The 24849-nt window shown below is 43.7% G+C and overlaps 1 protein-coding gene and 1 long non-coding RNA gene across 4 annotated transcripts in view; one reads left to right on the plus strand and one right to left on the minus strand.

The window, feature by feature from the left end:
* The window catches only part of LOC116984716, a 34285-nt gene extending 32538 nt beyond the window's left edge, over positions 1-1747 (minus strand). The window contains exon 1 of the long non-coding RNA XR_004415107.1: positions 1656-1747. This is a non-coding gene — a long non-coding RNA (uncharacterized LOC116984716). The remainder of the gene's footprint in view (positions 1-1655) is intronic.
* lrrc10b (leucine rich repeat containing 10B) lies at positions 1693-24849 on the plus strand. 3 transcript variants are annotated; one of them, XM_033039044.1, is made up of 2 exons: positions 1693-2540; positions 23320-24849. In XM_033039044.1, exon 2 carries the CDS (start codon positions 23354-23356, stop codon positions 24149-24151), a length of 798 nt encoding a protein of 265 aa, XP_032894935.1. In that variant the 5' UTR covers positions 1693-2540; positions 23320-23353; the 3' UTR covers positions 24152-24849. The 3 variants fall into 3 exon arrangements, with proteins under 3 accessions (XP_032894935.1, XP_032894933.1, XP_032894934.1); XM_033039042.1 differs by having other exon boundaries at positions 1694-2540; positions 23251-24849; XM_033039043.1 differs by having other exon boundaries at positions 1694-2119; positions 23251-24849.

A 24849-nucleotide genomic window follows, 5' to 3' on the forward strand; every position in this document is an offset into this window, starting at 1 on the left:
AGGTGAGGGGGGTGAGGGTGGGATGGATTTAATAGAAACCTCTGGAGTAATATTTTCGCACAAAAGGGTGGTGGGTGTATCGAACGAGCTGCCGGAGGAGGTAGTTGAGGCAGGTACTGTGTGTTTACCCAAACTATTCCTCTCTTGATTTTGTACACCCCTATAAGATCACCCCTCATCCTCCTGCGCTCCTAGGAATAGTTGTGTTTAACTAATGTACGACCAAGTCAAGTTGCTATTCGGCGTTAGATAAGACTGAGTCGCTCCAGCACTTTGTGTATTTTTTTGAAAAACGGCCATAAACTCCCCGGTTCAACTCTAAGGTCGATTGGGGGCAGCAAACGAGACAATTCTTAATGCAGCGTTCCACAGAAATACTAAACACTCTCCGTGTACAATTCTTCTGTGACTCACACGTGCAAATTTAGCTGCTTGGATTTCGGACAAGGGTAGTTTTAATGTGTAAGAAGGAACTGCAGATGCAGGTTTAATCCGAAGATGGACACAAAAAGACGGAGTTAGTCAGCGGGACAGGCAGCGTCGCTGGAGAGAAGGAATGGGTGACGTTTCGGGTCGAGACCCTTCTTCAGACTACCAAGCTACGATGCCCGTTCATTGACACATAGTCACATTCATTTTAACATTCCTATTTGAAGTATGGCCACTTTTTGAAACTGCCAGTTCCTTTGGAAATATCTTCCAACAGGAGCCAATTTTGGAATGGAAACTTTTATAAAGTGGAAAAAAAGAGATAAAATCGATTTCAAAACAAGTGAATGAGGGTCAGGTGATTGTGTAGGAAGGAACTGCAGATGCTGGTTTATACCGAAGACAGACACAAAATGCTGGAGTAACTCAGCGGGACAGGCAGCACCTCTCAAATCTCCAGTGATGCTGCCTATCCCGATCAGTTACTCCAGCATTGTGTCTGTCTAGGATCAGGTGAGTAATATTCAATTAATTTAAAAAAACAATAATTAATATTTCATATCTGTGAAACGCGTTCCAAATTTCCTATGATGTCGTAATTTGAGCTGGGAATAATTTCTAGGCATAGGAGACCTACAAATATCCCACAAGTAGGATTGTAAATCATGAAATGACCGAATTAGTCTGAAGAAGGGTCCCGACCTTGAAATGTCACCGATTCCTTTACTCCAGGGATGCTGCCTGACCTGCTGAGTTATTCCAGCAATTTGCATCTACACCACCAATCCATGTTCTCCAGATATGCTGCCTGGCCCACTGAGTTACCCCAGCACTTTTTGTCTGCATCACCTATCCAAGTTCTCCAGAGATGCTGCCTGACCCGCGGAGTTACTCCAGCACTCTGTACCTCTTTTTATGTTAAGTTTTGGATGGAGAGGGGAAAATATCAAATTGATGGATTGGAGAATGGTCTACTCTTTGGAGTATATAATCTTCATCTTAATCACCCCGGCCTTAAACCAATTATCTGAAAGTCAACAGTTCTGGAAACGCAGCGTCCCATTAATGTGATGAAGTGCCGGTCCTGTCCAAGATCGTTAGTAACTAATACAACCTGTATCCAGTATTGACTGATCCAGTCCCCACTCGTTGAGCTCTCGCTGATCACGCGTTCTTGGAAAAAAAACATTTCCACTGTTGCATCATTTATAATTCACGTTTCTTACAGGCAGCTCAACTTCATGAAAAGCAAATCCACCCTTCGTGTGAAGTTCAGGGTCGTGTTGACCGGATCCCTGCTCCCGAGGAACAACCAGGGTTTGCTAGCAGGCGGTTTAAACAAAGAAGAAGCAGAAGAAGTAGGAGAAGAAGGAGAATAAGGAGAAGAAGGAGAAGAAGGAGAAGAAGGAGAAGAAGGAGAAGACGAAGAAGAAGAAGAAGAAGAAGAAGAAGAACAACAACAACAACGAGTAGAAAAAGAAGAACAAGAAGAAGAACAAGAAGAACAAGATGATGAACAAAAATACAATGAATGGTGGAAGATAATTGAAGTGCAGAGCGGTTGCCAAGGCGCCCGGGATTTGGCGTAATGCATCCTAGCAACAAAGCCTCTCTTGGTTTTTTTTCGACAGTGTGATAGAAATCACATCCATTGAGCAAAGGGCTTTGTGCCCCAGACGCCCGAGAGAAGGCAAGGGTCAGAGAGAGAGACAGAGAGAGAGAGACAGAGAGACAGAGAGAGAGAGAGAGAGAGAGGGGGGGTATTTGCACAAGTAGGTAGACACAAGCAAAAGACCTGACCGATGTAGTCTTTCCATCTGTGTGTGGCTCAGTGATTTGCCGATATATTTGTGTGTGTGTGTGTGTGAGAGTGTCTGTACTCTCTCTCTTTAGCTGTTTCTATGGCGATGGCGAGGACGCGCAGGAAGAGAGGGAGGCGGGGACGAGCCTTTTCCCTCTCCTGCCTTGTGCTGTAATCTGCGTTTGTGCAAAAAATAAAAGTGATGTCCGGGTGGAGAATGTAAGCCTGATTTTAGTGAACATGTCTCCTCTTTCCGCTGCCGGCTCTTGCCGTTGGTTTGGACAGGCGCCGTCAAGATACAATAGACAAGGTAGGACATTGGGAGGAGAGGAGGGGAGGGAAGCGGGTGGGTGGTGGTGGTGGTGGGCTGAGGTGTGGGGGGGGGGGGGGGGGGGGGGGGGGGGGGGGGGGGGGGAGGTGGTCGAGGCTTAATCCCCCCTCTGATCTTTTGATCCAAACGCCGCACAAACACTGCCACAACCCACCCAACCCACACCCTCCCCCTCCCCCTTCATTCTCCCCTTAAAATCAGGGTCCCGACCCCAAACATCGCCTGTCCATGCTGCCTGACCTGCTGAGCTGCTCCAGCACTTTGTGTCTTTTTCTTCGCTAAACCGGCATCTGCAGTTGCTTGTGTCTGCAACTTTTCTTGCCATCTCACCTTAAGCCAATAACACGTCCATATTGTGCGGACGCCCCTATAACACCCCCCCCCCCCCCCTCCACTACCCACTACCGTCATCTTGTCAATGACACCGAACCCCCAAAGTGTGATTGCGCCACGCACCTTGCCAGGCAAGACTCATTCCGGGATGGGCAATGGAGACGTGGAGATGGTCAGGATTGCTCTGGTCACTTGCGTTAGCCCCCGGGATACTGATCAGCATAGGACGAATGTTTAAATTGTTTAAATAATATGGCCCATGTTAACCCATTTGTATCCATTTGCAGATACCACAGATAGGCACATGGTTACTAAATGTCTGTTAGATAGGGGCAGGGAATAGGCAGAAGAGGTTAGTTCGGCTTAGCATCACGGCCGGCATTGAAATTGTGGGCCGAAGGGCCTGTTCCTGTGCTGTACTCTTCTATATATCCACATACGTCGCCCCCAAGCGTTGCCCAGGCCATTCACTCGGCTTCTGCCGGCGTTTATGGTTTTACTCTCTCTGTTATTTTCTTTAAGGCTTTGCCCTCACAAAGCGACAGAGATCTCTTCTACCTGTTGGGCGGAACGATTGTGTTCTACGCTGTCTCTCCATACATTCCGCTTTCAGGGACAAGCTATTCATTCAAGTTGTCAATTCTCCTCAAATCTCGATTATTTATCAACAAGAGAGAGATAGAGAGAGCGAGATTCGTCACATTAACTTTGCAAATGGCCAGAACTGAAAGCTTCCAGTGAACACGTTCCCGCTGGCAACAAGGTTAACCCGTAACCCACCCGTCCAATTCACATGTGTCTTGTGAAAGTACCAGGCTGATGGCTCGTGTCCTTCGACACGCACTCCCATTCCACTTCCCACCCCTAACACTCACTTGTGTTTTCATTTGGACAACATCGGTGAGCCAAGTTGTGATGCTCCGCGGGTCAGACCCGCCACAGTGTAAGCATTTTAGACATGGAAACACGGCCAGGTGTGAATTGTACTAAGAAGGTGATATGACATTGTCTGAACTTTAAAAGGAATGAAATTTAAGTTACTGCCGGCGTTGCTAGTTGTATCATATTCACTGACCATTTGGTATTGATTTATGTTAAACCCACTTGGAGCATAGACATGGAGAAATGCGTGTTTTGCTTCTGTCTGGTAAACACGGTGCATTATATAATCCATCTTCCACCCGTTATCCACCCCCAAAAAACGTCGTGCCCCTTTTTAATTCTAAGCCCATCTTTTATTTTTCTCCACGCTGCCTGGCCCCTTGATTAAACATTCAAAAACGTTGCATTATGAAGTTCAGGGAAACATCTGTCTATGTGGTTTATAATGGAACAAGTGTTCCACCCGACAGAAAAAAACAGCTTGTCTTTTGAGAGAGTGATATACCTCAAGATGACTGATACATTTGGACCACCATCCAGGAGCTCCACGCTGGAAAGATGACATTTGACAACCCTGCCAGTGGATGTTTCATGTAAAATTCAGATTCCCAGCTGGAAAAAAAAAACATGTTTTCTCCCTGAAGCAAAATTAGATAAATGATGGAATGGGATTAACAGCAGCATAGATGTAGGCAAATCCAAATAACGAAATCCAGTATTAATTTAAAATTGTATTTACATCAGGCATTTATAGTTGCCCAGTCCACAGTGATCCACAGTCTTAAAATATTTTTGAGGTGTAACTACCTTTGTAGTATGAAGGGTGGAGCACCTGATTTACAGAAGCACTCATATTTATAGATAATAATAAAATAATCGCTTTTTATTCATATATGTTAAAGGATAGGCAGTGATCAAGTGACTAGTAAGAACTCGGCTGGTCTTCTGTGATAAGAACCACTTGTTCTGTGATGACAAGTCTTCGAGAATTGTAATTCCATGATTACAATGAATTACAAGTAATGCAATTGCTTGTGTCCACCAGTTAGGGCAAACATGAATGCAGATCTGGCATTGCAGTTGTCCCCCAGTGCTGCATAGAGTTATCAGCCTACATTATCTCATAGTCATAGAGTCATACAGCATGGAAATAGGATCTTCAGTCCAACTTGCCCTTGCTGATCATGATTCCCCATCTACACTAGTCCCACCTGCCTGTATCTGGCCCATTTCCATCTAAACCTTTCCTATCCATGTACCTGTCCAAATGTATTTTACATGTTGTTATATTACCTGCCTCAAATACATCCTCTGGCAGCTTGTTCCATATACTCCTGTGTGAAAAAAGTTGCCCCTCCAGTCCCCTATTAAATCTTTCCCTTCCCACTTTAAACCCATGTCCTCTAGTTCTTGATTCCCCTACACTGGATAAAAGACTCTGTGCATTTACCCTATCTATTCCTCTCATGATCTTGCCGGGAACATGAGAGGCAACTAGAGGTGGTAGTTGAGGTAGGTACTATCGTAACGTTTAAGAACATTTGGATAGGTACATGGATAGGATAGATTTGGAGGGTTATGGGCCAAATGCAGTCATGCGGGACTAGTGTACAGTAGATGGGGCCTGTTGGTTGGCATGGGCAAGTGGGGCCGAAGGGCCTGTTTCTACGTTGTATGACTCTATCGCACAAACCAACCTCCCTTCCATTGAATCCATTTATACCTCACGCTGCTTCGGCACCCAGGCCACTCCTTCTTCTCCCCTCTCCCATCTGGGAAAAGGTATGGAAGTGTCAAAATGCACACCTCCAGATTCAGGGACAGCTTCTTCCCAGCTGTTATCAGGCAAGTGAACCATCCTTCCACAACTAGAGAGCAGTCCTGAACTACTATCTACCTCATTGGAGACCCTCAGACTATCTTTCATCGGACTTTACTGGCTTTATCTTGCACTAAAGGTTATTCACATTATTCCCTTATCATGTATCTGTAATCATGTCTTGTCTTTCCACTGACTGGTTAGCCATAAAAGCTTTTCACTGTACCTCTGTGCATTTGTGACAATAAAATAAATTCATAAACTCAGCTCATAAACTCATGACTCTATGACATTATGAACGAATATTGCGTGCAGTAGACTATGTGTATTGACTGCAATGGGAAACTTAAGTCATCCTGAAAGGGGCCCAGAAGGACTACATACATGTCAAACATTAACCTTTCCTCTGATTTTAGAAAACCAACTATAATTCAATTCATTTCTTTGTAAGGGAGACATTTTTGTAATGTTTCTGAGCATAATAATATATATGACACTCTAGGTACAGAAAGGAAGAAATTATCTACATGTAAATTAGGCCCTTCATGACTTTATGTTATTGAAAAGTTCATAGAAAGATAGTAAGATAATGAACAGCATTTGTGTAGTAGTGACGTTATGTAAAGAATAGATCTTGGCCAGAAAGATTGATTTTACCTCTCTTCAAATACTTTCATAAGTTCAAAGGACAAAGGAACAGTATTAAGTCATTCGGCCCATGGAGTCTGCTCTGCCATTCGATCATGGCTGATCTATATTTCCCCCTCAACCCCATTCTCCTGCCTTCTCCCTGTAACCTTTGGCGCCCTTACTAATCAAGCACTTGTTAATGTCCGCTTCAAAAATACCGAATGACAGCCTCCACCACCGTCTGTGGGAATGAATTCCACAGGTTCACTGCCCTCTGTCTAAAGAGATTCCTCCTCATCTCTATTCTAAATCTACAGTATGTCCTTTTATTCTGAGGCTGTGCCCTCTGATTCTCGACTCTCGCACTAACGGGAACAACCTCTCTACATCCACTCTAAACCTTTCATTATTCGGTAGGTTGCAATGAGATTCCGACTCCTCATCCTTCTAAACCTCAGCGAGTACAGGACCAGCGCTGTCAAACGCTCATCATATGTTAACCCAATCATCCATGGGATCATTCTCATAAACTTCCTCTGGACCCATACTGGGCTATTAGATTTAGACTTTAGTCTTTTGAGATACAGTGCAGAAAGAGGCCCATCAAGTCTGCGCCTACCAGCAATCACTCTGTACACTACACTACCCTACACTGTAAGGACGATTTACAATTTTACAGAAGCTAATTAACCTACAAACCTGTACATCTTTGGAATGTGGGAGGAAACCAGAGCACCTGAACAAAACCCACACGGTCACAGGGAGAACGTACAAACTCCGTACAGGCAGCACCCATGGTCAGGATTGAACCCGGGTCTCTGGCGCTGTGAGGCAACAGATCTACCTCTGCGTCACTGTGCTGCCCTTATTAGATATGTGTGTGTGGGAGACATTGAAATATCGTGGCTTGTCTGAAAGATAACTACAACTTCACAATGGAGTCTGTATCTCGATTATATATTCACGCTTCTGGAATGGAACTCAAATTCATCACCTGATTCAGAACAAACTGTCCCATCATTGAGCCAATACTAACACCATATGCTTATTATATTGAAGTTGAGAAAATACTCACAGGAAGCAGTGGCTGAGAGACCTTGCGCCTGCAAGTTCTGATTTCTGGTTTTATTGTGATAGTGATTTGTTCTGTTTAAAAAGCCTAACTAATAACAGATGACAACTCTGCTGAAATTCTGGTACATCACTTCCATTTATCTGGAAGGTTGTCAATTATGGATCAAATTTCCAAAGATTTTCCTTTAGTTTAGTTTAGTTCATTGTCACGTGTACCGAGGTACAGTGAAAAGCTTTTTGTTGCGTGCTATCCAGTCAATGGAAAGACTATACATGATCACGCAACAAAAGCTTTTCACTGTACCTTGGTACATGTGACAATAAACTTCCACAGGGTGACCAAAACCAAACTAAACTCAACAGGGTGTGAAGCAGAGATCCGATCTGAAACATCATCCTTTTTCTCCAGAGACGCTGAGTTTCTCCAGCACGTTGTGTCTGCCTTTCGTTTAAACCAAGATCTGCAGTTTATTTCTATTCATAATTACAATCGAGATGTCCACTGTGCACAGATACATGATGAAGGGAAAAACATATAGTGCAAGATAAAGCCCAGTTAAATCTAATTAAACATAGGCTGAGGGCCTCCAATGAGCTAGATAGCAGCTCTCTAGTTGTTGATAGGATGGTTCAGTTGCCTGGGAAGAACTATCCATGAATCTGGAGGTGTGCGTTTTCATACTTCTGTACCTCTTGCCTGATGGGAGAGGAGAGAAGAGGGAATGACTGGGGTGAGACTCATCCTTGATTATGCTGGTGGCCTTGCTGATGCAGTGTGAAGTGGGGCAAATTTATGGGCATGTTTTTACAATACGACACAAATTTTGAACATAGAACATTCTGTTTTCTTCACCTTTGTCCATTGTCCATGTGGGCAGTGGTACAGCGGTAGAGTTGATGCCACAGCACCTGAGTTCGATCCTGACTGTGGGTCCTGTCTGTGTGGAGTTTGTATGTTCTCCAGTGACTGTGTGGATTTTCTCTGTGTGCTACAATTCCTCCCACATTTCAAAGACGTGCAAGTTTGTAGGTTAATTTGCTTCTGTAAATGGTCCCTAGTGCATAGGGATAACATAGAACTAGTGTACGGGTGATCAATGGTTGGCATGGATCTGTGAGCAAAGGGCCTGTCTCCATGCTGTATCTCTAGAATTAAAATCTAGAATTAAATCAGGCCTCACTTTGAAGACAATGGACAATCAGATTCCTTTTGTCACTTATTTAATACAGATGGCAAAAAAACAATATTAACAAAGGCACATGCTATGCTTGCCTTCATTGGTCGTGGCATTGAGTATTAGAGTCAGGAAGTCATCATGCGGCTCTATAAGACATTATACCCCATCGATATGAACATTGACTTCTCTAATTTCAAATTGCCCTTGCTTTCCCTCTCTCTACATCCTCTTCCCCTTCCCAGTTCTCCCACCAGTCTTACTGTCTGTGACTACATTCTATCTCTGTCCCGCCCACTCCCCTGACATCAGTTTGAAGAAAGGTCTTGACCTGAAACGTCACCCATTCCTTCTCTCCAGAGATGCTGCCTGTCCCACGGAGTTACTCCAGCATTTTGTGTCTACCTTCTATAAGACATTAGTTATTCCATCTTTGGAGTATTGCTTGCAGTTCTGATCGGCCCATTACAGGAAGGATGTGGTGGTTTTGGCGAAGATGTAGATGAGGTTTACCAGAATGATGTCAGTATTAGGTGGTATTAGTTACAAGAAGAGGTTGGACAAACTTGGATTGTATAAATGAGAAATAAAAGGCTGAAGGATTCAGGGAGCATTATATATTCAGGTTTTGCCAGAGAATGTTACAAAAGTAAATGGAGACATAGAGTCATTTAGCATGGAAAAGCCCCTTATGCCAACTCGAACATGCCGACCAAGATGCCTCATCTAAGCGAGTTCCATATCCTTGTGTTTGGTCCATATCCCTCTAAACCTTTCCTATCTATGTAAACATGTACAAATCCAAGGGATTGCGTGAGCCATGTATCAATTAGAAGAAAAAACAACCATGAATACCTAATATTTTTTAGTGTAGGAGAGCTCTTTTGGTTGGTTAAATTTAGAGATACTGTGCGGAAACAGGCCCTTCAGCCCACCGAGTCCGCACCGACCAGTGATCCCTGCACATTAACACTATCCTACACACACTAGGGGCAATTTACATTTATACCAAGCGAATTAACCTACTAACCTGTACGCCTTTGGAGCGTGGGAGGACACCGAAGATCTCGGTGAAAACTCACGCAGGTCATGTGGAGAACGTACAAACTCTGTACAGCTCTTATGTGGCTCCCCATTAAACAGGGCTTAACATTATCTTGAGACTGCTGCCACCCTTGCATTAACGTGACATTTCCATTTCTTAACAAAAGTTAGTTTTATGGGGCCGATGAATAATAAATTCATATCACTAAGAACATTTAAGATTAACAAAGGGAAGATTACAAAGAAAATCTAATGAAAATAAGACTTGGATTAGGCCCAGGTGGCTGTGTGGGTTTGTATATTTTCTGAGCCTTGTAAGTTTGATCATAGTGGATCTTGCACTATGATCAAACTTACAAGGCTCAGAAAATATACAAACCCACACAGCCACCTAGGCCCAATCTAAGTCTTATTTTCATTAAATTTTCTTTGTAATTTATTTTCATGTCTTCTAATTGAATACAGTTAATTTTATCCAGTCCCCAGCAGGCATTAGTTGAAGTGCACAGATCTATCTCCACATTCTGGTACTTTCACTTGGAGGACACGAAGATGTCATAAATGGAAAAATATCACTGCAAGAGTGGATGTTATCAGTTTAGTTGTAATGCCTGATTGTAGATCCACATCTATGACCAGCATACAAACAGTCGCGTGGCTTTGGCGGCATCTTTAATACACACACACACACACACACACGCCCACGCGCACGCGCGTGCACACACACATACACACACACACACACACACACACACACACACACACACACACACACACACACACACACACACACACACACACACACACACACACACACACACACACACACACACACACACACACACACACAAATATATATACTAGACCAAGTGGGACCCGTTGGGTCCCTGTCGCATGGGAGGCCTGGTCCCCAAACGCAATATTCCAGCACTCACCCATAGCCCCCAACTGCGCAGGCATGGCTGATGGGTTCCCGTTGTGATGCCAGAGATCCCCGTTGTGACACGAATCACGGCAACCCTCGCCAACTGCGCCTCGTCATACCTCTTCCTACCCCTATCTTCCTCCATTCCCCCTTCATCCCCCAACTCTCCCTCCCCTTTGTTTTCACCCACCCTCTTCTCTCCCCTCTCCTCCTCCCCACTCCCTCCCTCACCTCTTCCTCCCTCTCCTTTCCCCTACCGTCATTCACTCCCTCCCTCGTTCCATAACCCCTCTCCCCTCCCTACCCCCTCCTCTCCCTCAATCTCCCTGTTCCCCCACTCTGCAACTCTCCCCTATCCCACTCCCCCACTAAACACAATGTTTAAATAACATTATATATATATATATATATATATATATAATATATATAATATATATATATATATCTATTATATAAAAGTCTGTGCCTGTCGCCTGCCGTCCGTCCGGCTGCCTTTCTGCCTTTTGATTCATTTCCATCGTGTGATGTCACAATGCCCAATGCTCGCAGATGTCCAATCACAATGCCCAATGCTCGCAGATGTCCAATCGGAATGGATCCATTTACATGTACGGCTTTCGACTGCATTTCTTCCTTTGATTCACTGCAACTCCGAAACCAGACGCAGAATCGCCGACATCTTTTCCATTTCAGTAGAGAATTCACTTTTCTTTCTAAGTATCCGCTCCTCATTACATTTCGTCGTGTTTAAGTACACGTTTTTAATCAACTCCTTCCCCCCCCCCCCACAATATTTCAAAAATAAACTGGCTTCTCACCCATAGAATCAGCACCAGCCCCAGCCCCTGGTGAATGTTCCATCGTGTGATGTCACAATGCCCGATGCTCACAGATGTCCAATCGGAATGGATCAATTTACATATGCCTTTGCAGGAGCCCCAGCCCCTGGTGAACGTTCCATCGTGTGATGTCACAATGCCCAATGCTCAAATACATTGTTGCCATAGAGGGAGTACAGAGAAGGTTCACCAGACTGATTCCTGGAATGTCAGGATTTTCAAATGAAGAAAGACTGGATAGACACGCCTTGTACTCGCTAGATTTTAGAAGAATGAGGGGGGATCTTATAGAAATGTATAACATTCTTAAGGGGTTGGACAGGCTAGATGCAGGAAGATTGTTCCGGATGTTAGGGAAGACCAGAACAAGGGGTCACAGTTTAAGGATAAGGGGGAAATCCTTTAGGACAGAGATGAGAAAAACTTTTTTCACACAGAGAGTGGTGAATCTCTGGAATTCTCTGCCACAGAAGGTAGTTGAGGTCAGTTCATTGGCTATATTTAAGAGGGAGTTAGATGTGGCCCTTGTGGCTAAAGGGATCAGGGGGTATGGAGAGAAGGCAGGTACAGGATACTGAGTTGGATGATCAGCCATGATCATATTGAATGGTGGTGCAGGCTAGAAGGGCCGAATGGCCTACTCCTGCACTTAATTTTTATGTTTCCCTCTCATCACCCCTCTCCCTCTCCCACCCATCCCTCTCTCCCCCACCCCCCTTCCCTCTCTACCACCACCCCCTTACCCCTACCCCTCTGTCCCTCTTTCACCACTCCCCCTACCCCTCCCTTCCCACTCTTCCACTTCTATCCCCTTACCCAATGCCTCTCCCTCCCCCACCCCTCTCTCTTCTGCTCCCTTCCCCTCTCTCCCCCACCCCTTCCCCTCTGTCCCTCTTCCACCACTCCCCCGTCCCTCTTCTACCACTCCCTCTACCCCTCCCTCCCTCCCCACTCTTCCACTTCTCTCCCACTCTCTCCTCCCCCTCTCCTCACCCTCTCCCATCCCTCTCTCCCCCACCCCCTTCCCTCTCTACCCCCCCCCCTTCCCTCTCTCCCCCCACCCCCTTCCCCTATCCCTCTGTCCCTCTTCCATCACTCCCGCTACCCCTCTCCTCCTCCCTCCCCACTCTTCCACTTCTCTCCCCCTTCCCCTCCACTCTCCCTCCCAACTCTTTCCCCTCTCTCCCCCCAACCCTCTCCCCATCCCTCCCTCATCCCCTCCCTCCCCATCCCCCCTCCCCCACATCTCTCTCCCCATCTCTCACCCCCTACCCCGCTCTCCTTTCCCTCCCAAATCTATCCCGTTTCCTCCTCCTCCTCTCCCCTCCCTCCCCTCTTCTCACCCTCCGCAAACGCCGTTGGGGAAACAGACCCAACGGGTCTGCACTTGGTCTAGTATATATATAAAACACACACACAAACACTCACACAGGCAAATATATATATATATATGTGTGTGTGTTTTTGTCTATATATATATATTTATAGACATACACACATATGTATACATATATATATACATAATACCTCTGCTTTCCCTCTCCCCTGACTCTCAGTCTGAAGAAGGGTCTCGACCGTAAACATTACCTATTCCTTTTCTCCAGAGATGCTGCCTGACCCGCTGAGTTACTCCATCTTTTTGTGTCTATCTTTGGTGAAAAACTGGCATCTGCAGTTCCTTCCTACACATACAGTATGATGATGATCTAACAATGCACAGCTTTGAACTTCATTGTAAGAATTTATGTTCATAAGCAAGAGTTGGCCATTCTGACCATCGAACCTACTCTGTCTTTCAATCACGGCTGATCTATTTTTCTGCTCTCCTGCCTTCTCCCCAAAACTCTTGACACCCTTATTAATCAAGTATCTGAAATTATTGAAATCAACAATTTGATTGTTCTGTATCGGGACATCGGCAATAAAACAATCTTAATTCTTGAACTATGAGGAGTAGCTTTAGCAGTAATTAGCAGTTATTTCACTAAACTAGTTTACTCATAAGGTCATAAGGTCATGTCATAGGAATAGAATTAGGCCATGCGGCCCATCAAGTCTACTCCACCATTCAATCGCGGCAGATTTATCTTTCCCTTTTCAACTCTATTCTCCTACCTTCGCCCTGTGACCCCTGACATGCCTACTAATCAAGAATCTGTCAATCTCCACTTGAAAAATATTGATTGACTTGGCCTCTACAGCTGTCTGTGGCAATGAATTCCACAAATTCACCACCCTCTGACTAATTAAATTCCCCGGGTGACCTGCTTCCACGCTGCATCTCTAAAGTCTAAAGTAAAGTCTGAAGTTTAAATTCACATATGACTATATCAACCTCGTTAGAGCTTAAAGAGACTTTACAGATATGCAGCATGTAAACAGGCCCTTCTGCCCACTGAGTCCACGCCAACCACTGATCACCCCGTACACTCGCATTTTCCTACACATTGGGTCAATTTACAATTTTACCAAAGCCAATTAACCTACAAACCTGTACAACTTTGGAGTGTGGGAAGAAACCGGAGCATCTGGTGAAAACCCACATGGTTACAGGGAGAACTTACAAACTCCGTACAGACAGCACCCATAGTCGAGATCGAACCCGAGTAACTGGCACTGTAAGGCAGCAACTCTAACTGCGCTACTTTGTCGGCCTCATGCTGTCAAATATAAACGTTTTTCTATTTTATCTCACCAATATCCACACTTTGCTTACGTATCCCCAAAATCTATGTGTCAGTACCAATAGGCGGTATTCTGATTTATTTTTAAAACAGAGCATTCAATATATTCTTTAGTATATTCAAGGGAAGATCCCAGTGTAGTTCTAATCTGATTGCCCAGTCTAAACTCCAGCGTGTACAGGCCCAGTGCCGACAAACGCTCATTATAGGTTAACCTACTCATTCCTGGGATAATTCTTGTCAACCTCTGGACCCTCTCCAGAGCCAGCACACTCTTCCTCAGATATGGTGCCCAAAATTGCTCACAATATTCCAAATACGGCCTTGCCAGTACCTTATAGAGCATCAGCATTACATCCCTGTTTTTGTATATGAGCCCTCCAAAAGGCTGTGGAGGCCAAGTCAGTGGATATTTTTAAGGCAGATATAGAGAATTTTTGATTAGTACAGGTGTCAGAGGTTATGGGGAGAAGGCAGGAGAATGGGGTTGAGAGGGTGAGATAGATGAGCCATGATTTAATGGTGGAGGTTGATGGGCCGAATGGCCTAATTCTACTCCTATCACTTATGACCTTATAATCTTTAGCTTCCCCTTTTCTCATCATACTTCCCCAGAGTGTAAGTTCTAGGATTAAACAGATTATAACTTACTTATCTTCCTTATAATTTTCTAAATTTCTGACAACACCTATTCTGATTTAAATCTTTTTATTTGAATTTCACAGCAATTTGCATACATACAATGATAACAGACCGTGACAATCAAGGCATAATTGTGCAACAGTATGTAAGCGACCCTCAAAGCCCTTACCCTTACCCACCTTCAACCCACCCGAATCAGGTCGGAACCAAACGGGGACAAACAACACTCACATACATACACATCCACACAAATATGGTAAGATAAACGAAGCAAAAAGTACTAAAAAAAAAAAAAAAAAGAAGAAAAAAAAAGGGGTCACTAATAACAGTAAATAAATAAGTAATTAAATAAATAAGTGTGGGGAGGGTGGGGGGGGGGGGGGGGTTAAGGGGAGAGCAGCTGTAGTAGAGCAGACCAATGGTGGAGAGCACTCAGTCCTCTTCTGAGTCCGGGGACAAGTTGAAAGAGTTAACAAGTTCCAAGAAAGGGTTCCATGTATCTAGGAATGTCTTGGTAGAGCCTTTGAGAGAGAACCTAAGTTTTTCAAGCTTTAAATTGTAAAGCACCTCCTTAATCCAGCGGGTGTGTGTCGGGGGACAGGTGAGCCTCCAGTTAAGCAAGATCAGTCTCCGGGCTAACAAGGTTGTAAAAGCTAGAACCTGTTTCACCGCAACAGAGAGGTTGGTGTTGGGAGGGGTACCGAAAATGGCTGACAGTGGGTTTGGAGGAATAGTCTGGCCGTAGGCTCTGCTTATCAAGTCGAAAGCACTCCTCCAAAAGGCTGCTAGCTTAGGGCAAGACCAAAACATATGGCTATGGTTGGCAGGAGATTGATTACATCTGTTGCAGGTGTCCCTAACAGCGGGGTAAATTCTAGATAATCTTGCATTTGTGTAGTGGACTTTGTGAAGGACTTTGCATTGGATTAGGCCATGACGGGCACATATGACAACACCTATTCTGCCACCCTATTTCTGTGGTCATGAGAATTCTGGATGCGTTCTCTCAAATTTAGAGCTCTTTTAAATGAGCTAGTAATGGCGTGGAGGTGTGTATCGCATTTTCTAACATTGTAGTCTCGGTAACACTGCTTATTATTTCATCTGTACTCAATGCACATCCAGTGTTGTTAGCTGATGCAGAATGAAATGGCACCACGGAGACTGTTATAGTTGTGCAGTAATCAATGGCAATTTCTCTTTGCCTCACTATGACATCTTTAGTGGAGGCAGCAAAATGCTCTACATTTTCATCTCTAATTGGGCTTTTAAAGTTTTTTTGCAATTTTCATCAAGGTGCAAAATTGATGCATAATCTCACCCTATTCTATCTCTCTGTCCGTAAATTCATGTTCATAAGTTAAGTTCCAGGAGCAGAATTAGGCCATTCGACCCATCGTGTCTACTCCACCATTCAATCATGGTTGATCTATCTCTCCCGCTTCAACCCCATTCTCCTGCCTTCTCCCCGTAACCCCCTGAAACCCTTACTAATCAAGAATGTGTCAATCTCCACTTTAAATATATACATTGACTTAGCCTCCATAGCTGCCTGTGGCAATGAATTCACCCCCTCTGACTAAAGGGCCTGCTTCCCTATATCTCTAAAGTCTAAAGTAAAGTCTAAAGTTTAAATTCACATATGACTATATCACCCGGCTCATTAGAGATGAAAGCGACTTTAGAGATATGCAGCATGTAAACAGGCCCTTCAGCCCACAGAGTCCACACCAACCACCGATCATCCTGTACACTAGCACTATCCTACACACTAGGGACAATTTACAACTCTACCAAAGCCAATGAACCTCCAAACCTTCATGTCTTTGGAGTGTTGGAAGAAACCGGAGCATCTGGTTAAAACCCATGCGGTCGTAGGGATAACGTACAAACTCCGTACAGACAGCATCCGTAGTCAAGATCAAACCCGGGTATCTGGCACTGGAAGGTAGCAACTGTATGCGCCACTGCGCCGGCCTCATGCTGTCAAAATTAAAAGTATTTCTACTTTATCACACCAATATCCACACTTTGATTACGTATCCCCAAAATCTATGGGTCAGTACCAATAGGCAGTATTCTGATTTATTTTTAAAAACATAGCATTTTATATATTCTTTGGTATATTGAAGGGAAGATCCCAGTATAGTTTTAATCTGATTACCCAGCTTATTTTCTATAAGTAACTCGTTTTAATTTTTTGGATTAGTACCAACACAGTGTAGTTTCCTTATTCAAGGGAGATACATAGAACATAAACATATGTTAGATATTAATGTATTAGAGAGAATTAGATTAATACCCGGAATGAGCAGGTTGCCTTATAAGCACGATTGCATTGGATTGTATTTGGTGGAATTTAAACGTACGCGAGGGAAATTGATAAAAGACATAAAGACGTGGAGGGGTTCTTATGGTGTGGATATGGAGAGGATGGAGAGGATGAGTCGCACCCTGACCACTTCCTCTTCTCCCCTTTCCCATGGGTGAAAAGGCATAGAAGTCTGAAAACACACACCTCCAGATACAGGGACAATGTCTTCCCAGCTGTTATCAGGCAACTGAACCATCCTATCACAACCAGAGAGCAGTCCTGAACAACTATCTACCTCACTGGAGGCTCTTGGCCATCTTTGATCGGACTTTACTGGACTTTATCATGCACTAAACTTTATTCATGTTATTCCCTTCATCATGTATCTGTACACAGTGGATGGCTCGATTATAATCATGTATTGTCTTTCCGCTGACTGGTTCGCATGCAACAATAGCTTTTCACTTTACCTCGATACACTTGACAATAAATTAAACTAGATTAAACTAATCTAAACTAAACTCTATTGAATGAATCACAAACTGGGGTCACTGTTTAAAGGCACCACAAGAACTGAAGCTGGACTTTGAAAATGGTGCCAAAACACGACACCTGTTACACGTGGGTTTAGCAGAATATTTCTGTACACTTTCTGATTGAGGATCAGGGGTACGGCAATACTCTATTAGACTGTTTGTAAGAAAAAATAATTTCACTGTGCTAAAAGCACCATTGAAGCATCGAGCAAGTTCAAATAATTGTAAGTGACCTTCATGAACTTTATTAGCTACTATGATGTATTAGCATTAATTATTTTTTGTGCTTTCAATAAAAGTATTTACTGTTCTTTTTAATGACAATTTTCAGAGCCTTATCCAAATCTGCATATGAGCTCATTTTGCAGAATCGATAACACTGATGAAATTGTTCTTGGGGGATGGCCAGTATTGGAACTGCATTCAATTTCTGGTGCGTCACCTTTGGAGCTGTTGTCCAAGTTCTCTGAAATCTCCTTCCTGATACTTGTAAATTGTGTTTTAAGTTAGTCACTCAAACAAACATAGAAAATAGGTGCAGGCAGAGGCCATTCGGCCCTTCGAGTCAACACTAATTGGAGGAACAGCACCTCATATTCCGCCTGGGTTGCTTGCATCCGGATGGCATGAATGTTGAATTCTCCCAGTTTTGCTAGCCCTTGCTGTCTCCTCCCCTTCCTTAACCCTCGAGCTGTCTCCTCCCATCCCCCCGCCCTCGGGCTCCTCCTCCTCCCTTTTTCCTTCCTTCTCCCCCCCACCCCCCATCAGTCTGAAGAAGGGTTTCGGCCCGAAACGTCGCCTATTTCCTTCGCTCCATAGATGCTGCTGCACCCGCTGAGTTTCTCCAGCATTTTTGTGTACCTTCGATCTTACAGCATCTGCAGTTCCTTCTTGAATACTCACTTATACATATTTGGTGACTTTCAAATTAATTGCACAAAAAAAGTCAATGGAATTGGTTTAATCTATTAAGGTCACGTGTACTGAGGTACAGTGAAAAAACATTTATTTGCATGCTATCCAGTGAAAGAAAAGACATACATGAATACAATCAAGCCGTCTAAAGTGCACGGATAAATGGTACAACATTTAGTGCAAAGATATAACACTGACGTCTGAAAATATCCGATTATAGATAGTTCAGTCTCAAATGAGGTAGGTGGGATGTCAGGACCACACTCTGGCTGACAAGAGCACAATTTAGTTGCCTAATAACAACTGGGGAAAAAAAGGGAGTGACCAGGGTGAGACTGGTCCTTGATTATGCTGGTGGCCTTGCCGAGGCAGTGCAAAGTGTAGATGGAGACAGTGGAAGGGAGGTTGGTTTGTGTGATGGTCTGTGCTGTGTCCACAGCTCTCTGTAATTTATTGTGGTTTTGTATGCAGCTGTTCCCAAACCAGGCTGTGATGCATCCTGATGAGATGTTTTCGACGACACAGGTGTAGAAGGTTAGCGGGGTCTCTAAGATTTGTAAGATTAAGAATCAAGCCATGTATTAGATAGGTCAGCAACAAGCAAACCAATTCAGTCCCAAAAGAGTAGCTCAGTAAAGGGTCATCAGTTTTCCTTCCGTTCATTATGGAATAATGGAATAAATTACCAGGAGCGACATTTATATTACAGTGATGTGGTAAACAGCAATAAACAACGATTACAGTGTATTAAAGAATGACACAAAGTGCTTTCAAAGTATTTCAATGGCCCAGGCAGCATCTCAGGAGAGCATGGACAGGTGACACAAAATGCTGGAGTAACTCAGCAGGTGAGGCAGCATCTCTGGAGAGAAGGAATGGGCGATGTTTTGGGTCGAGACCCTTCTTCAGACTGATGTCAGGGGAGGGGGCAGGACAAAGATAGAATGTAGTTGGAGACAGTAAGACTAGTGGGAGAACTGGGAAGGGGACAGATGATGTTTTCGGCCTTTTTAAATCGGAGACCAATAGGTTCTTGATTACTAAGGGTGTCAAAAGTTATTGTGAGAAGGCAGGAGAATGGGGTTGCGAGGGGAAAATAATTTAGCCATGATGAGCCGAATGGCCTAATTCTAATCCTATGTATGTATCGTGGTCTTATGGCTCGGGATGCTTCTTCAGACAGGATCAAAGCGCATTCACTGGCTGATCCTGTGGAAGTCTCCTTATTAAATTAGAACTAGACTTCTGTCAGGCCTGTGATAAAGGTAAAACTAAAAGATATTTCGGTTCCAAATTTTAAGGATTTTTTGGAATTTTGACATTTTGAAATTTGAAATAAATATTTGGAATATTTCTGGACTTTCAGGAATATTTAAGGGGTGGCTCAGTGGTAGAGTTACTGCGTTACAGCGCCAGAGACCCAGGTTCAATCCCGACTACAGGTGCTGTCTGTACGGAGTTTGTACGTTCTCCCTGTGACTGTGTGGGTTTTCTCCAGGTGCTCCATTTCCCCCCAATATTCTAAAGATGTGCAGGTTTGTAGGTTAATAGGAATCTGTAAATGATCCATTGTGTGTAGGATGTAACTAGTTTACTGGTGACTGCTGGTCAGTGTGGACTCGGTGTGCCAAAGGGCCTGTTTCCAGGCTGTATTTCTAAACTGAACTAAACTAAATTAAACTAACATTATGCAAAGGCCTATATCAACTGGCACTTGTTGGAGGTGTTATAGAAATAGAGTGTCCAGGAGCAATATTATGATTACTGTTTCAAATTAATACACAATAACTTGAATTCTGAAATAACGGAATGATTTATTAAGTTCACAGTTGATATCAAACTAATTGGCAACAATGGCAAAGGAGATAAAAATGTACTAAAATTGATTGAAAAAATATATAAATGTGTAGAAGAATGGAAGATAACATTTAACGAGAGCAATTCTAAACCTTTGCAGATGGGAAGGAAAATAGGTAACAAATATAATTAATAAAACACTACATAACTACTTTAAACCAGTGGACCTAAGCTAGTAATAAAATGGGACCTGAGATGCTAATGTATACTAAAGATAAGGGTCTCGACCCGAAACGTTGCCTATTTCCTTCACTCTATAGATGCTGCCTCACCCACTGAGTTTCTCCAGCACTTTTGTCTACCTAATGATAGACACAACATTTTATTCCCTTTATCATGTGGACTGTGGACGGCTCGATTGAAATCATGTATCGGCTTTCCGCTGACTGGTTAGCACGCAACAAAAATCTTTTTTACTGTACCTCGGTACACGTGGCAATAAACTAAACTAAGCTAAATAAAAAAATACTGGAGTAACTTAACGGGCCAGGCAGCATCTCTGGAGAAAATGGACAGGTGACATTTCGGATTGGGACCCTCCTTCAAACCGAAGCTGGGATAGATTATGTTTAAATTGCAAACTGCTTCAATCCAATTACACCTAGTGATAAATCCAGTTGAATTTATCATTAAAGTGCCATATTTTCTTTTGACTGTGATCCAAACAAAAACACCGTTGAGCTGAAGGAGGTCCTAAGAAAATAAAATATTATTACTATTGGAGATAGGAATTATAAAGTAATTATATGGAAACATATTTTTGCTCTAAATACAGTCATTCGAGAGGTGTGATCAAATAATATTCAGAATAAAAGCTTAAATTAGAAAAAATAGATTTCAGCTAAATTTGGGCAAAGGAAAATTCGAGAGTGATGTTAGGTAATTCTTCAAACAGCTTGTGCCAAACATAGGGTTGGAGCGTGGCTGATCCCAGAGGAGGATCTGCTACCATCTGAACCATTCGTTCTATTCATTAACATTTCTTTGCCCTATTCTTCTGCAGTGGCACAGCTGGTAGAGCCGTTGATTCACTGCGCCAGAGACCCGGGTTCGTTCCTGACCTTGGGTTCTGTCTGTGTGTGGTGTTTTTACGTTTTCCCAGTGACCTCATGTGTTTCCTCCGGGTGCTCTGGTTTCTTCCCGCATCTCAAAGATGTGCGGGTTTGTAGGTTAATTAGCCCTCTGTAAAACTGCCCCTAGTGAGCAGGGAATGAGAGAGAAAGTGGGATATCAGAATTAGTGTGAACGGGTCATCGATGGTCGACGTAGACTCTGTGGGCTGAAGGACATGTTTCCATGCTGTATCACTAAACTATTGTATTTGAGATAGACACAAAATGACAGAGTAACTCAGCAGTACAGGCAGCATCTCTGGAGAGAAGGATTAGGTGACGTTTCGGGTCAAGACCCTTCTTCAGACTTAAGTTTGTGCTTGAGTTTGGCCTGATTATATTTACAGTGTGTTCAGTATCATCAGATTTGATCAAATTGTGTGCAAAGCAAAGCTTTTCACTGTCTCCCGGTACATGGGGCAATCATAAAACTAAACCTAAACAAAAAGCTAAATGGACTCCTCGATAGAGTGATTAAGGCAAAAACTCTGGAACTGAATAGGAATTAACTGGAGACATAAGGAACTGCAGAATCTGGTTTACAAAAGTGTTGGAGTAACTCAGTGGGGTCAGACAACATCTCCAGAAAACAAGGATAGATGATATTTCGGGTCAGGACCCTTCTTCACACTGATTATGGTGAGATGGAGGGTAAAAGCTAGAAGGGAGCAGGGGAAGGACAAAGCCTGGTGCTTAATAGGTGGATACAGGTGAGGGGGTTTTGATAGGCAAATGGTCAGAGTCATAGAGTTATAGTCATACAGCATGGAAACAGGCCCTTTGGCTCAACTTGTTCATGTCGGCGATGATGCCCCACCTACACCAGTCCCACCTGCATGCATTTGGTCCAAATCCCTCTGAACCTTTGAAACAAGGAATTGCAAATACTGGTTTACAAAAAAAGGACTCAAAGTGCTGGGGTAACTCAACGAGTCAGGCAGCATCTTGGAGAACATGAATAGGTGATGTTTTGGGTCGGGACCTTTCTTCAGACTGATTGTTGTAGGGTGGGGAGAAAGCTGGAAGTGAGGATGGGCAGGATAAAGCCCAACCCACCCCACCGGAAACATCACCCAGAGATGCTGCCTGACCTGTTGAGTTACTCCAGCACTTAGCGTCCTTCTAAAAAATTCCCATCCAAGTGCCTGTCCAAATCATTGGACGAAGTCCAGAGATGAAAAGATAAAAGGGGGTGTGAGGTAAGGACAGAGGAGGTGTGAATTGTGAAGCTAGAGAAAGGAAAGAAAGTGGAAGGGGATGCCATAAGTGGAGTGGGGGGGGGGGGGGGGGGGGGGGGGGTGGCTCATTGAAACTTACTGAATCGTGAAAGGCTTGGATAGAGTGGATGTGGATGTGGAGAGGATGTTTCCACTAGTGGGAGAGTCTAGGACCAGAGGGCACAGCCTCAGAATATAAGGACCAACCTTTTGAAAGACGATGAGGAGGAATTCCTTTTGTCAGAGGCTGGTAAGTCTTTGGAATCCATTGCCACAGACGGCTGTGGAGGCCAAGTCAATGGATAGTTTTAAGGCGGAGATTGACAGATTCTTGAGTCGGAGGGTTATGGGAAAAAAGGCAGGAGAATGGGGTTGAGAGGGAAAGATAAATCAGCTACAATTGAATGGTGGAGTAGACTTGATGGGCCGAATGGCCTAATTCTGCTCCTATAACATAAACTTTTGAACTTATAATAGGTGAATGTTACACCCTTTTGAATTAAAAATGGACGGAAGGTCTTTGAGTTTACAAATGTCTGCTGTGTGCTCTTCATATTATCTACTAACCTGCATCCCGCAGTTGTCTAATGACTCTCTTACAGCGAACTATGAATATTTTTGTAACACATCTGGTCAGCCTATTGATAACGTTTTAAATTTTCCATTCTGATTTTTCTTTTATCTTGTGTAGGGAGGGCTGACCTCCAAGGATGAAAATGGGGAGTGCGTTTCAGAAGGTTGCTTCTGCCTTTTCTTGCAGCTTGGAGGATGAACTGAGCTGTGTTTCGGCCGACATGAGTGAAATAATGGCGGACAGGATGCTGGACGCCTGCTACAAGAAAATAAAAAGACTCCCGGTCCCGATCTGCTCCTTTACCTATGTTGAGAAACTGTACATCAGCAACAACAGGCTGAGGGAACTTCCCGATGAGTTTGAACAGCTGGTCAACTTAAAGATCTTAGCACTGGATTTTAACAAATTTGAAGACGTGCCTAAAGTAGTTTGCAATATGCAGAACCTGACTCGTCTCTACCTTGGTAGTAATAGATTAATGACAATCCCACCAGAGTTCAGCAATCTAGAAAACCTCAGGTGCCTATGGATCGAGAGCAACCACTTCAGAAAGTTTCCCAAACAGTTAATCAATATGCCCAGTCTGAAATCACTTCAGATGGGGGACAACAAGCTAAAGACTTTACCTGAGGATCTGGTGAGATTCATAAACCTGCGCGGATTTTGGTTGTATGGGAACAGGTTTGAGGATTTCCCGAAGGTGCTACTGAAAATGGAGTTCCTCGAAATCCTCGACATGGACAAGAACAAGATCGTGGACTTCCCCGACATGGATCATCTTTTGAGGCTTAAGGTCTTCTCCTACGACCACAACCCGGTCAAATATCCACCCAACGTGGCGGATGGGGTGACGCTGGTGGGCGAAGGGGCGGCGGACTTGCTGGCCTTCAGGGCCCAAGAGAATGAGGCCAATGAGGAAGATCAGGGAGGCCTGAACAGCATCCTGAAAAACGGCTCGACGGGACTGGAAACAGAGGGCAGCTTCTCGGCACTGGAATGCTCTCAGGAGGAGACATGAAGCGGGCTTCAGAATCCGTCCTTGGAATACAACACAATGAAGCTCCTAGTGACAGTCTTGTGAGGTTGGGTTCGACACGCCCTGGACCAGGAAATCAATGGACCAGGCAACCAGGGTTATGTTGGCTGAAGCAATCAGCACTGGGTGAACTTATGTAGAACACACACACGCACACACAACACACTAAAAAAAAGGAAAGTTGGTCACTTCTTTATGTAACACGATTTGTGTTGGAATTACAAGCCTTTTAAAACAGCAAGGGCCTATCTAACGAAAGATCGACAGAATTACCAGCTGATTGTGTAATAGTGTGGTGCCACATAACAATGTAGGACCCAACTATCACCAGGGTAACACACAAGAATGCCTGTAACCCCTGAAATACTGTGGTAAGACCTTTGCAATACTGTACTGGGAAATGTCTCTCGAGACGGTTGTGAAATGATAATAACAACAGTGTTAACGTTACCGCAGTAATGAAAGACGGAAGGGTGTGTTTTCTTATTGCAATAAGATTTGGAATGGCAGTTACATGTTTATTAATAAGTGGCTCTTACTAATAAATTTGTAATGTGTTCAACAAAAACAACATGTCAGTAGAATGTGGTTACTCTTTGGAAAGAGATCATATTCACAAAAGTCATTTAATGCCGTGTATCATCTTGAAAATAAAGATGGATCTGTTTACATTAAAATAA

Source organism: Amblyraja radiata, chromosome 20 (genome assembly GCF_010909765.2).
Source record: "Amblyraja radiata isolate CabotCenter1 chromosome 20, sAmbRad1.1.pri, whole genome shotgun sequence".
Lineage (NCBI taxonomy): Eukaryota > Metazoa > Chordata > Chondrichthyes > Rajiformes > Rajidae > Amblyraja > Amblyraja radiata.